Below are 14,441 nucleotides of genomic sequence, written 5' to 3' on the forward strand. Positions count from 1 at the left end.
TTCTTGCAAAATTTAAATGAACTCTAATGAGAACTTTCTATTGGTTATTATAACTTATTCAATTTTTAAGGAATATAAAACTTAAGTACGGCCTAAAAGTTTTTGGCAATGATGATCGTAACACACACAATCAACAAAGTATGATTTGCTAAAGTTTTAAGATGAAAAATATAGATTAACGCTATTGACTTTAGTGTACAGTCCGTAGACTATAGTTTACAAGTAATAAACCTAGTTTATCGAATGTGAAATTATGTTTTGCTTATTTTTGTGAATTTGGCGTGCCACAGCTTTGGTTCAAAATTACATTTTCATCTTTGTCTTTTTCAAAACAAAAATAACATGATATATCTGTCTCTAAAACAGAAACGAAAAATTAATACATTAAATTATATTTATGTATATTACGGTCATTCTACTTCATTGGAAAAATCTATATTACGGTAATCTTAATTTTTTTTACGGTCATCATTTGCAGAAAACTTTGAGGTCATACTACAGTTTTTTTTCCCTAAAAAACAAGTTATTTATAGTAATCAATAGCAAGGTCTTATTAGTGTACATTTAAATTTTGCAACAATTTTTACAGATAATCCAGCAAATGTTTGAAATCTTGAATGAAAAATTCTTACCGGGAACCTTGGGCGACATGTTTTGATGACCATAAATATATGACTCGGTCAGCCGCTTTCTTACAGTGGTATCATATTCCCAAAACTGGGCTAATGAAGTGTAACACTGAAGTTTATATCCCTTCAAAACCTTTGTCGACCTCGACTTCGCTTCAGTTTTTCTTGGGTTGAAATTTTCAATGTTACACTCAACTTAATGCAAAAAACATGATTTTCATAATGTTCATTGACCTTTAAGTTAAAAAAAATGTTTTTCTTCACGTTTCATTTTATTTTATTCAGGTAAATTTATCATACAAAGTCTTGGTTCACATTTAAAGCATTACAGAGAAAAAAAGAAAGCTAATATCATCTCAACATCATGCTCAAAACCATCGATAGGAACTTCAATCAAAGTTATGTTGCTTGTATGCACACGGCCCCAGGACAGTCAGTCAGAGGCCTGGTTAAAGATTGATCTCGGTAGAGTTTTCAATTTGAAAAGTGTTCGAATTTGGTACAGGAATGACCGTGAGTTGGTTTTTTTTACAATTAACCTGAGCTAGAGAAATGCAATTATACAAAAAAAGAAGGAATTTAATAGATTCGGGGGACTGGTTAAACATTGATCTGGGAAGCATCTTCAATTTGAAAAGTTTTCGAATGACCGTTAGTTGTTTTTCTTATCAATTGACTCGAACTAGAGAGATGCAATTATACAAGCAAAGAATGAATTGAATACATGGTTCATAGATAACGTTTCCTGTTCTGGAAATAAATCCAGTTATTTGATCAGTTTAAAAGCTGATAGAAAGTCGTAAAAGTCATGATGAAGTAAATCTTTTAGATATGAGAATATCATAACATAAAAAAAAGTTTAATTGGATTTCTTTTTGTTTGAACAGTTATTCTTCCTTTTTAAAAAAATCAATTTAATTGAAGTGTGTTAATGCTGATATGTTTAGGTGGAGCGTACAGTACTAAAAGACTGAGCGGATGTTCAGTACTTGTATCCAATAATTCAGGATGGAGTGTTAATGACACCTGTTATCAGGATTCCGGAAATGTTACTCTTGAAACAGTGCTTGAAGTGAATTGTTTTCATACAGCCCAATATGTAAAGATATACGCAAATAAGAATATTGATGGGGGTGCTATTCTTGAGATCTGTGAGCTGGAGATTTACGGTATGTCTTTCATGTTTACGGTATATGTAGGTCTTTCTCTACAGCAAACCGATTCGCGAAATATTATATTTGCAATTCGTCAGTTTGAAATCATTCCGAGAAGATTAATTTACGACTTCGAAAACATTTTTTCTATGAATACTAGCTACCGTATACTCTCGCCTATAAATCGTTTTTTGGGAGTTAAATTTTGATGCACATAAACATACACATACAGTTTAATTGAAAATAAACAGTAAACGTAATATTTTCTGTATAAACACAGGTTGTTCATACCAGGACAGTGTTGGAAATTGCATATCTTGTGACCAGTGTAAGAATGATTGTATGATAAACGGGGAATGTGATGAACAGGGATGTAAAATTGATAGTCTCCCTCCTCCATTCTGTAAAGGTATATTATCATATATGCGAAAAAAATGTATCTCAGTTATGTGTAAAAGTTGTATTCTAAAGCTGTTAATCTTATGACTTATCATTTAATTGTTTGTCTTATTAGTAAAACAGATTGTAAGCGTTATTTGCTTTGCGATGTGAGAACTGGTCCCATGACCATAAACTGATAATAGACATAACTAAAATAAAGTCAATAAAACTTTTGAAGCAATCTTGATAAGAAATCAAAATTTTCATGTCTTTAGATAGGAATATTAAATAAATTTTCAAATATTGAAGTACATAAAATTAATATAACCCAAGATATTCAAAATCAAAATTTTGTCTTAAATTTGTTCTAAGTTTATGGTCTTGGGGCTTGGTTGTTGATTGTAGCCGATGCATGCATTTCTGACAAAACATTAAATAAGAAAATAAATTTAGAATGCAGGGAAGGTTTCTACGGAAGAAAGTCTTGTCTGTGGACACTGTGCTAAACAAGCAGTATGTGATCAGGTGGATGGTTCTTGTCCTGCGGGATACTGTGAACCAGGATGGAAATATACACTTGATCAAAGATGCAATGAAGGTATTGATGTAATTATTTTTTTTTTAAAATAAACATTTTTATAACTCTCATACTTTAGTTTGACACCCACTGTTTTTAAAATCAATGTACATATTTGACTGCAGAATGTGATGAAGGAACTTACGGGTTATAATGTAGTCACAGATGTGGATACTGTGCAAAAGGAGTATCGTGCAACAAAGTTGATGGGAGCTGCCTCGGAGGTTGTGAAGATGGATGGACAAATCACTACTGCAGTGAAAGTAAACGCACGATTCTGATTTAAAGAAATTTAAGTCCAACAAATGATTAGGTCTCGCATTTATGCATTAGTTTAGTTATGATTTTAAAAAATGCATAAAAAACTCTTAATGTAAAGGATAAATATTCATGTAACAAATCGCAAAAAAAAATATTTCTAATTTGATGGATTAGTCACCGGAAGGTCAGTTTCTATCATAAAAAAAAATATTAAAACATGTGTGCCCTTATGTATTTCATGCAATATCTCGAATGCTAATTACCATGTGGTTTCTGTGGAAAAACTACAGGCAAACATTAGGTCACGTACATGTATATATTCACGTGCGATATTGTCAAAATTTCACAATTTATGATGTCAAATTTAGCTTTAAGAATTCTAATAGTTGTTAAAAGAATAAAAAATCAACTGACAACTTGTATTATATGTAATAACCCACATACCCTGCACAATTGTAACAAAGTCAGTCGAATTTGTCTTTGGAATGTGAAGCCAATTTGATAAATTCCTACTGCAATTAAAGTAGATGTATATCTTGTTGAACGTTTTAAATTGTAATTGTATTTTTTTTTATTCTTTGTGCATACTTTGACCTGCTTGTCAAATCAGAAAATTTATATTCAATAAAGATCAAATTTTGTTTACCTCGTTATACAATCATGTAAACAATTATCAAGGATAGTGAATCCGATCGGCGAAAAAAATGTATACAACTATTCAGTCAAAAGGGTACACATGTACTTTCGAACAACGAATTTAATGTCCCCGAAACCTTTATAGATGTCAATTTAGTGAAATTTCACACCCCACAAAAAACTGTGCTTGTATAGCTTATGCTGTGTCCAAAGAATAACAGAGATGGATAACTGAACAATTTTATTTTCTATCGAAAATATTCACTTTTGCTCAATACATTTTTTAAGTCAGCTAAGACAGACAAATAAGTAGAAAGCGAATATATTTTCAGCTTGCTTGACAAATTTCTACGGAAAAAACTGCAGTTTTCTGTGTGGACAATGCGCAAACAACGCAACATGTGATCACGTGACAGGACTCTGTCCTTCTGGACTCTTTGAACGAGGATGGAAAAATACAAGTGATAAAAGATGTACATGTAATGAATGTAAGTATTTCTGTACTTCATGACGCTTGTTAACTTTGGTACATGCGTATTATTAATTCTTTTTTTTGGATTGCAGAGTGTGAAAACGGAACCTTTGGGTCAAATTACCAATCAAAAGAGCAATGGACATTGTGCTGGAGGAATAACATGCAACTGCACACCCTTCAGTACAACTTGCATCGACTTTCGATAAAATTTGTACTGAAGGGTGTGCAGTTGAAAGGATTAATCCGTACTGCAATGATAGTTTATTTACTTTTTGAATTTTCTTGCATTTTTGAAACATAGAGAAAACACTTGAAATTAATTGTTTGTGTTTTCTTGAATAAAATTCCTCGTAAACACAATGTAAATTTAGGCGCATAAAATTGTTAAGAAATGCGCTCCACATTATATTAAATAGTACCTTCATTAAGAATCACATCTTATTGCTTTTTTATGTAAGAACAGAGTTATGAAAATCCCAATTTTGATTCTTCATATACACATACATGTGGTATTCGAAAAATGGGATTTTTCTTCCTAAAATATTTTCTCCGGAAAATTGATTTTGGGGACATAACACCATTTCCTTCCAACCACTTTCACTTCCACTTCCTCCTTCCCCCCCCCCCCCCCCCACCACCACCACCACCACCACCACCACCCCGGAAATTGATTTTTTTATTCCGATTTTGGAAATGAGAGTCAGTGCCATTGAATCATACAAAATATGTCCAAAGAAATATCATTCTAACTAATAACGCTCAAGGAATTCTGTAAATCGAAACATTTAAATCTTATTTTTTCATCTATTTCATTAAAAAAAAAATAAATCAAAAACTCTTCTGGTACAATCTAATGGGTTAGACAACTGACAACAAGATAAAAAAAAATTAATTTAAATAAATTTGTTTCTAAAAAGATAGAATTGTCCTACACTCTATTAGCGAATTTCCTCTCTCCTTTCAAATTTTCGGTCACAATAGTCTCGTGATAGCGTGTTCTTTTTGGTATCGGTATGTATTCAAATATCGTTCGCCTCTCCACATCCAACTTTGAGAAATCTCATGTCATGATAGACTTTGATTCGATAAAGGCCCTTCACTGTACAATGCTCATTAGTGCTGAGTAAAGGCAAAATGTGAAGTCCTCCACTTATGATATCTAGGTGTGAAACATTCTCAAATGGGGTGTACAAGCACAATCAATCAATCAAATATTAAATTCAATATTTAGTGTACACCATTGGTATCAAAAAGAAAAAAAAAGCTTTTTCCTTCGTCTTTCAAGAGCAGTGTTTGTTTGTTTGAGAGAGAGAGAGAGAGAGAGAGAGAGAGAGAGAAATTTCAATATCTCTTTGATTCAAATATTGAAAAAAAATTAAATAGGGAACCCTTCAATAATATAAAGTAAATAATTTCTTAGTACACCCTTCGTCCAAGCAAAGATACAAAGATCATATACTCTCCGTAAAAGGCAAAATAAATTATTGTACCAATTTTGTGTCAATAGATATTATCTATAATTTTGACCGGTCAGCAGGGGATGCTTACTCCTCATGGCACCTGATCCCACCTCTGATGTTTCGGAGGTCCGTGTTTTCTCTGCTCCAATTTTGTATTGTTTAATGAACTTTGAGATTTTATACTGTTCGTTATCTCCATATCCTTATTAAAGCATTATTTTACAATGTCCTATATTAATTAAAATTTGGATATGAAAAGTAATATTTTAAATTCCATACTGAACCAATTTTTTTATGAATCTTAGACACGTTAATATTCATTAGAAATAAATAGACTTTTGTTGATACAGTAAGCCAAGAAATATGAGCTCGATTTTAGGCTCAATACAGAATCCTACTCTAGGAAAGACGAGGGGGATTTGGCTTTAGTGTAAGATTTCAAATTCGGGGGAAAATCCTACTCAACATCACTGAAACATTTAGTGTTCATCTATGAAATATAACCAAGGTTGATGAATTAATTTACATTGATGAAGACAGGGTCAATAAAGAAAGATCATTGAATAAAGTAGACCATTAAAATATAGCTTATTTTTAACAGATATATCTCTAATTATCGATTTAGAGAACAGCTTTTGTCAATGAAAAACACCCTTTCACATATTTACACAAGTAACTCGGCATTTCACTTTAAATTGGAAATATATATCTTCAATTTTAAATTAGGGAATCATTGCCTAGTTATTTGAGTATGCTAGGGACATCAACGATTAATGAAAATGGAGGAAATTTATGTATTAAGGGAGAAACGTGGGATAATTTGTATAACGTGCAAAGTAATTTATGCATAAATTATCCCATTTTTCTAAGTATTGTTTCCCTGTCAGTGAATCCTTCGTTTCCATTTTTCTGTGACATAAAATTGTAAATTTAGATTTTAAAAATGTTTAATAGTTTTAAAATTCACGAAGCTTTCCATGTCAATTTCAATAGTCCTTGACGACTGACGGTAGACACAAAGATATTAGGCTAAGCTTAGCTCCTGACCTTTCGATTGGCTAAATTAACATTCCGATTAAATTAACAAGAAATCAACTCACCTTACTTTTAAAGAGTTGTCACAGAAAAAATAGAAATGGAAATATATTAAGTAAAACAAAGGCAAAGTACTTTAATTTGTGATAGATAATTTAAGATTTGCAATCAAGATTTTATCAATTATAGTGTCATGTAATTTTGATCACATACATAGATGCAGCCCTGTTTACTTCTTGGAAGCACTGTAATCAAAATTAATTTTAATAAGGGTAATTATAAAGATAAATAAAAGGACTTAAAATCCGGTAACAGTTCATAAATATACATATTGGTTTTCTTTTAAGCGACCAACCAGGGACCAGAGCGCAATTCAAACCAAATAGTCATATCATCTCTGTATGGAGTTATTGCAGCTCTCTTTTTAAGTATACTGCTTAACATTTTTCTAATTGTCAGGTGGGTTTAATCTTCATCATTATTGAAAAAGTTTCATAATTATCAGATCATTTTTAAGAAATTAAATCATAAGTAAATGTTCCAATTTACTTTGCAATGCTTTAGTGTGATTTTATAAAATACCTTTATCTTGTAGAAATGCCAGAAGAGCTTTTTACAAAAGACAAAGCTTAAACAAAGGAAATAAGGAGGAAAATTCAGCGAAAAAAGCCTACGTTACTTCTCCGGTAAGGACTGAAGAAAGGACAGACTGTCAAGAACCTGTACTATTGATTAATCCCTCGATTAATGACACAGAAGAAAGTAATGCAGGTTACCAAGAACTTGGACAATTGAGCCAACCCTCTCATTATGAGGAACTGCATTTGAAAGTCTTAAACAGGCTTTCATTGAAATGTTCGCTACTAAAATATAGAATTCGATAGTGATTCTAAGAAAAATTCCAATACTGATGAAAATGGCTATTCTAACATTGATCAAAATAATTCTTACAACTCATGAAGTTTGTCAGCAACGGTGTAAATACGAAAAATGATCCCATAGCATATTGACCGGAGGTCATTTATCGACGTCGAAAATTGACCACCAGTCATTATTCGACGTCTTAAAATGACCCCTTTGTTCGAAGGAAAAAAGTATCATCACCCTAAAATCCCTAAAATTATGCATAAGCCACATGAAGAAGATTCACCCCCGTAGAATAATGACTCCCTTGTGGATTAAAGGTAAAAAATTTTAGTGTAAAAATATAAAATAAAGGGGTCAATTGGCCAAAATACTCACTTGAGAGCTAAATTGGGAATGAATTGGTGATCTCATGAAATAACACAACTCTTTTTTGCATGTGTATTTATTAATAAAGTGTTTAATATGAAAATCAGACCATTTCATTTTTTCATTTTTGTAAAGTTTCTTTCGTATAGAGCAAAATAAAAAAAAAATAATTGAGGACAATTCCTTTTTATCACTTTTATCATTCCCCGCTTTCACTGACAGGATGTCATTCAAATATGTGCGCTGAAAAAAGTTAGATACTTCATATTGCTCTCTATATTAATATAAACCTCTAATGTAATTACTAAAATTTGATAATTAATAAGCTGTGTCACGTTTATGGATATTAAATACTTTCTCCATTATGCCCCCTTATGATGTTCACTTTTCTAACGTGAATATTGGATTCTTTATAGAAGTTTTCATACACAACAATTATAGTGCTGCCCCCGAATTTGGAGTTTCAAGTAGTTAATGATGTCAAATATGTAGTTTCTTGATGAAGGATAACAGATTTCTGAATGTATGTGGGTAATTAAGGTTCAAGGAGAAAGAAATTAAGGTTCTCTATTGAACATCTATTTTGAGAAAGGAAAGTTGGAAAAAAAATATTTGGAACCATTCATTTAACCTACACTGTATCGTGAGAATTTCCTCATCTGAATTAAAGAATAGGCAAAATATGAACTCAGCTTGGAGCTGTACAGTGATGAATAAAAAATGCAGACCTATGCTTTATTCATACGAAGAAGATTTTATTTTTAAAAAGAATTTCTACCTGAAAAAAAATTTCTTTCTCAAATGAAGGATATTACAAAGTCCGATTCATGGTTTGAATAGTTTACTAGAAAAAGAAGCTAATGATCATGATCACTTAAAAACAAAAGACGTAATGACTTCAGATTTTCTATCGTCTTTTATTTATAAAGCAACACAATATTACAGACTGCCCATAGAATCCATGTTTCCAATGTGATTTGAAAAAAAAAGCTCCAATTTCTAAGACAAACATAGCTTTTGACAAATAACTTGATATAACGAAAAAATCAACAGTATCGTTTTAAGTCAATATTTTGAAACATTTAAGGTTAATTTAATGATTTTCTAATAATCTTTCGTTATTCCGAATGTTGATTTTTTGGTCATTATTTTCACACTTAATTGTTTGTGAATTTTTCCGTCTGCCGATGATGATCACATATTCTTGTCAAATGGACCAACCCACCTCCAGTTTTCAAAATGGATCGGCATTTTTGTCCCTATTATAATGTAAAACATGGTATTTTATACACCATAATGCTTATTTTTTATCTACTTCAGAGTGAATCGTGGCAGGATTTGAAGATTTTTTTTGTAGAAACACAAAGTTAGGTTTGATCAACTACTTATAAAATATATGAAAAAAAATGAACAAATAGCCTATAGCGTGTGCTTATTTCTACATAAACAAAACCATCAATGGGTGGCATGTTTTCTAAACATCTTGCAAATCAGCGTAAAATGATGAAATGGATGAGAGAATTACTTGCTTATAAGAGACGCAGAATTTACCTGAAGGCAAATGGTGCATCGCCAACTGACTTTAAATAAATTGTTTCTTTTTGCAGAAAGTTTAACAAGTAGATACTTCCATGAATCATGATCAAAATGATATGTTCCCTGTTTGCTTGTAGGAACTTCAATTCTACATTTAACCCAAACACAAAAAATGTATTCTTTACAAAACTTCCTCATTATATCAAAATAAAATATGTTAGACAAAAGAAAGTGGAATATGCTTCTTTGAAATATCATTTGTAATTGAAGTACTGTGAGCCCTTGTTGTTCTTGTTATGTAAAGACAAGGAACAGTAAACAAGGTCAAATGATAACTGATACAGAAATAATCTCCAACCATATCAAGACCTAATTAGAATCAGTTTAAAACATATTGCCTGCCTTATCTGTTTTTTTTATGTTAATATTTAACTGATTGGATGATTTTTTTTGTGAAATTTGATAATTGAGGCATAAACTGATCACTTGGAATATATGCCGGATCAATATATGGTCTTCATTTGTAACAGTTCTATTAGACTTGCCAAACTATCATGACATAATGTTTAATCTTTATAATTCGTCATTGCTGTACGTTCTGACAAAGAACAAAGTACGGTATTCGCTGTAATTCGTCGTAAATAAAACGATATTTTAATCATCTTTGTATCATTTTCTGATGCTGTGCATTGAAGTAAATTAGATGTGAATTAAATTCTACAGGTACAAAAATGACGTAATTTTAACTATGACGTCACTGTTACGCGATAAACATCGAATGGTCGTGCAAAATCGTTAAATTATGCTGAAAATGAGTAACCTTTGCTGAAATTAGACCCTTTCACATGCAACAACCACTTTTGTACTATGCATATAAGTTCATAATTACATATCTTAGGTACACTATTAAAATAGTGTTGGTTGTCACCTGTGATCAATATGAATTTTACAAAAGTTAGCTTACGGATCAAAATATTCTACCGACGCAATGTTCTTGACTCGATGCCAATGACGCTTAATTTACACAGAATGAGATTTTTTTATTTAAAGTTCCATCACTGGACATAGTAAACTATGTAAAGACCTATAAAAATACATAAAATATTTTGAAAACAAAGAATAAATTGTAGTTAAAGATACCGATTGTGATTATGCTGTTTTTACATCGTACGCACTTGTAAGTTAGTGTACTAGCGTCCGCCGGCTGTACATGTATTATTGAAAAACAGTACTAAAATATAAATTAAATTATTACAGGAGTAATTAAAAAATCTGTGATACACGTACCTCAGTATTACAGTATTATATTTTCTTCTACGAGTCTTCTTCAACGTATGTACATGTAGTCTTACTAACCATGCATATAGTGTGACCTCCGAACAATCATTTGACAACCATAAAAAATACAATAAAATGTAAATACATTGAATAAACTTTTCGATTACCTTTTGATATGCCAGATCAATCATTGTTTTTTAGCCTTTAATTGTGAAAAATAAATATTATGATGTATATCTTGTGTAGTTGATATCAGTTGGGGAAAAAAAAACAATCCTAGTAAAAAAAAAGTTCCCAAATACTAGATAGTACATATGCACATAAATAGTCCGAAATAACCGCAGCGCATACAAACTCAAATGTTTATTTATTGTATTTTTTGCAAATATTTCGTACAGAATCCCCCACAAAGTCTTAAATTATATGATTGTTTTAGTTTTTTTAGTCAACGGAATGTAATACCTTTCTTCAGTGCAAAAAGAAAGAATTATTTTAAAAAATATTCATAAACGTGCGAAAAGTAATGAACGAAACCTAGCAAACTAATAAATATAACGGACCTTAGTAATGCTTGATAAGATGAACCGATACTTGAACAAGTACATGTACATGTTTTCCCTTTAGCATTTTCTAGTTTCAAGTGTGTTTTTTCTGTGTCTGAAGGTCTCTCAACGTTATGGAAAGAAAGAACCCGTTAAAGCTCTATTTCCTTGTAGAATTCATTTAGGTTTGTGTCAGAATTAGCATTAGCATTTGATGTAACATGTATTTAAAAGAAGCATTTATAATGCTAATATTGCTCTTTTTTTAAAATCTAATTAATATACCTGCATGTCAAGCATACCAATTATAAGAATTCAGTGCAAATATTCCAATTTCCAAATTGCAAAATTATTGCAAATTATAATGCTAGCTGATCGATTGATCATCGATTGATCATGAAAAATTAGACATTTATTCCTTAAATAATTCTACTGGGTTATTGAAAGACGCCGTAAAAAGAAATCATGTGTAGGGCGGGGACAAATAAAGAGAGTATAGTACTTGTATAGTACTTGAATTTCGGAATCCAGAGCATGTAGTTATAAACATAAGGAATACATATATAACTGTAATTTTTTTTGTTTCATGACGATGATATATCGATTGGCATGCGTGATGATTTTATTTATGAACACTTTCGGCTTTTATGCAACTTATCATGTAATCCAATGGAGATCACATCCTGGACACCCCCCCCAAATAAGAAAATAAGAAAATAATAATAATAAACATATTTCCCTTAGATAATTACACTACTTGAATACATGTAAAAAAAATGTGATCATAAAAAAACGTGCTTTTAAAAATTAAGGTTTGTGACCTTGAGCGGTAAACATATTTTGTTCAGCAGAAAGAATGACTGTATGGTAATCTGTATGTGTGGGTTTTTTTAATTGTGTTTACTTGTTAGTCAAATTGATTACGCTCCTTGTCAAGATCGGGGAATAACAAATCATTCCATCGACATTTCAATGTTATGATAATTTGTTATTTTCTACCGGTATATTTAGTTACGTTTACCCGTTTAGATGTTAGCAATGAGATAGGAGAAGTTTTGTAAAAATCCATGCGGAGATCTCCTGAAGTTTATTCTGGATCAATCTACGATCTTTGTCTTCATTTTAAAATAACAGTTTTAAAAAATTATGATAAAAAGCTGTAATGATTATCGGTTATAATTTATCATTGCTGTACAACCAGACATATTCAATACAATGCATAGAGTTGAGGTTTGTCATCCCTTCAACTTAAAATATTTTAAAGGTGATTGGAATTTAGGGTTATGCGATTTCTAGATCGTCTTATACTTTTAACTAACCAGTAACTTAAACCAGTAATCCAAGCGATATATGTTTGTCTTGTGTAAAACGAAAGGTTGAAATAATACATCTGAAAATAAATTGCTCATAAATGTATGTTAAGTAATTCTTCGGGGCTTAAACTCTTAAATATAGCAGCTCTTAGCCATGCTTGATAAGATGAACTGGGACTTTAAAAAGTGCATCATTTTTCTTTTTTTCTTTTTACATTATATTTAGTATTTCAAGCGTAATCTTCCTGAGTGTACATGACTCTCAACATTATGGAAAAAAAAAACTTGTGACAGCATTGCTTTCTTATAAAATGCCTTCCAACCTATATAAGGGCATATTTCTCTAAACTTTTATATCAATCCTTTATTAAATATTCTGAAACTTATTCAAGGCATTTAAGATTAGAAAAGGATTTACTAAGAGAGTTCAAACATATATTTACATGAGCAGTAGTTAATTAATGAAGAATGCATTGAGGTCTATGGAAACAAACAAATACTTTGAATATCAAAAAAAATATTATGGTTCAAGAAGGTATATATTTCTTTAGAATAGAAAAATGTTTAAAAATAATTTTACACAAAACGACTTTTACTAATAAAAAGCAAAGAGGGATAACTCTTCTAGTTTATACCCTGTAGAACAAAAATAGTTTAAGGTGTACAAGAAGGAGGATGCTCACTCCTCCCTGGCATCTGATCCCCGTTCTGATGTTTTGGAGGTCTGCGTTTGCGCTGATTTCAATTTGTATTGTTTTATGGCCTTTGACATTGAATATTGTTCGGTATCCATATATGTCTATGAAAATAACTTGAAAATTTTAAATAACTATGTACATGTAACTACATGTACATTAAATTAAAAAATCTTATCAATAGAATGTCATATAAAATATTAACTGAAAGGTTTGGATGACACGTTTTTGAGTATATTTAATCTATTTCAGCGTGTAAGAAAGGTTTGTACAGAAAGAGCTGCAGTCGTTCCTGTGGACATTGTCTGAACAAAGCTACATGTGATCACGTGACAGGTTCTTGTCCTTCCGGTCGTTGTAAACGAGGATGGAAACATACTCTTGAAAAGAGATGCAATCAAGATATTTGAGCTAACCACTACTGCAATGAAAGTTATGCAATTGTGCACAGTTAATCTAAATTTTGATACCCTTGCACACCTTCCAAATATGTATTTTATCTCCCCTTTGTCATTTAAATTTACTGTTTAATTTACGTTCTGTAATTATTGAATAAAATCACTCCTTTTTGTTGCTATTTGCAATATGCCTCACCTCATCTTTATTTTCTCTTTGCATTATGTTGTTATTTAACTCCATGTATGATCGGACACCAACAAATGATTGTAGCAACACGGTGGTTATTTTTTTTTTATTTATTATTTATTTATTTTTTGAAAATATTTAGGATATGTCTACACGATCATGCAGAGAACTGTTCTCTTATTAGAACAAAGATTTAGAGACTGGAAGCACTAGGTGAAACAACAAGAATTATAAAAATTCTTTGCACCAATTGCTGATAAATAATAGTTAAATTTATCGAAATATATATACAAATAAAATCAAGGTAATATGATCTGATTTTTGTTTACAGTAATATACTGACACGCAAAAGAAACGCAACAAGCAGTAATCTACAAATGTTGGAATTTTTTTATCTAATGATTTTTAAAAAAGAATACAGTAAGGCTAAACTCACTTTTCAGAACATCAGAGATTTGATAAAAATGTTAAATGTTTATCTTTTAACTTTACTGAGTAACATATGACTTTTAAAACACCCCCCTCCCAGCCACTCAATTACAACGTGCAAGACTGTCCTAAACAACATTAGAAGCTTAATTTCTAGGATACAATAGGTTAATCAATATCGAGATCTGAGCGAAGGAATTATTCTTTACCATTTTTAAATGC

General features: G+C 31.1%; 1 protein-coding gene across 5 annotated transcripts; it reads left to right on the top strand.

The window, feature by feature from the left end:
* Positions 1-1,004: 1,004 nt before the first annotated feature.
* Positions 1,005-13,616, top strand: LOC134268100 (uncharacterized). 5 transcript variants are annotated; one of them, XR_009992296.1, is made up of 9 exons: positions 1,316-1,445; positions 1,577-1,798; positions 2,064-2,192; positions 2,618-2,762; positions 2,867-3,004; positions 3,971-4,126; positions 6,956-7,067; positions 7,204-7,282; positions 7,317-7,428. XR_009992296.1 is itself a non-coding variant. In XM_062750305.1 (6 exons), the coding sequence occupies exons 4-6, from the start codon at positions 2,619-2,621 to the stop codon at positions 13,512-13,514; spliced, it is 339 nt and encodes a 112-aa protein (XP_062606289.1). In that variant the 5' UTR covers positions 1,324-1,445; positions 1,577-1,798; positions 2,064-2,192; position 2,618; the 3' UTR covers positions 13,515-13,616. The 5 variants fall into 5 exon arrangements, 1 of the variants encoding a protein (XP_062606289.1); XR_009992294.1 differs by lacking the exon at positions 1,316-1,445 and adding an exon at positions 1,005-1,142 and having other exon boundaries at positions 7,204-7,334; XR_009992293.1 differs by having other exon boundaries at positions 1,317-1,445; positions 7,204-7,334.
* Positions 13,617-14,441: the final 825 nt, after the last annotated feature.

Source organism: Saccostrea cucullata, unplaced genomic scaffold (assembly GCF_032062105.1).
Source record: "Saccostrea cucullata isolate Sc308-1 unplaced genomic scaffold, CSIRO_AGI_Scuc_v1 ctg14228, whole genome shotgun sequence".
NCBI classification, from domain to species: domain Eukaryota; kingdom Metazoa; phylum Mollusca; class Bivalvia; order Ostreida; family Ostreidae; genus Saccostrea; species Saccostrea cuccullata.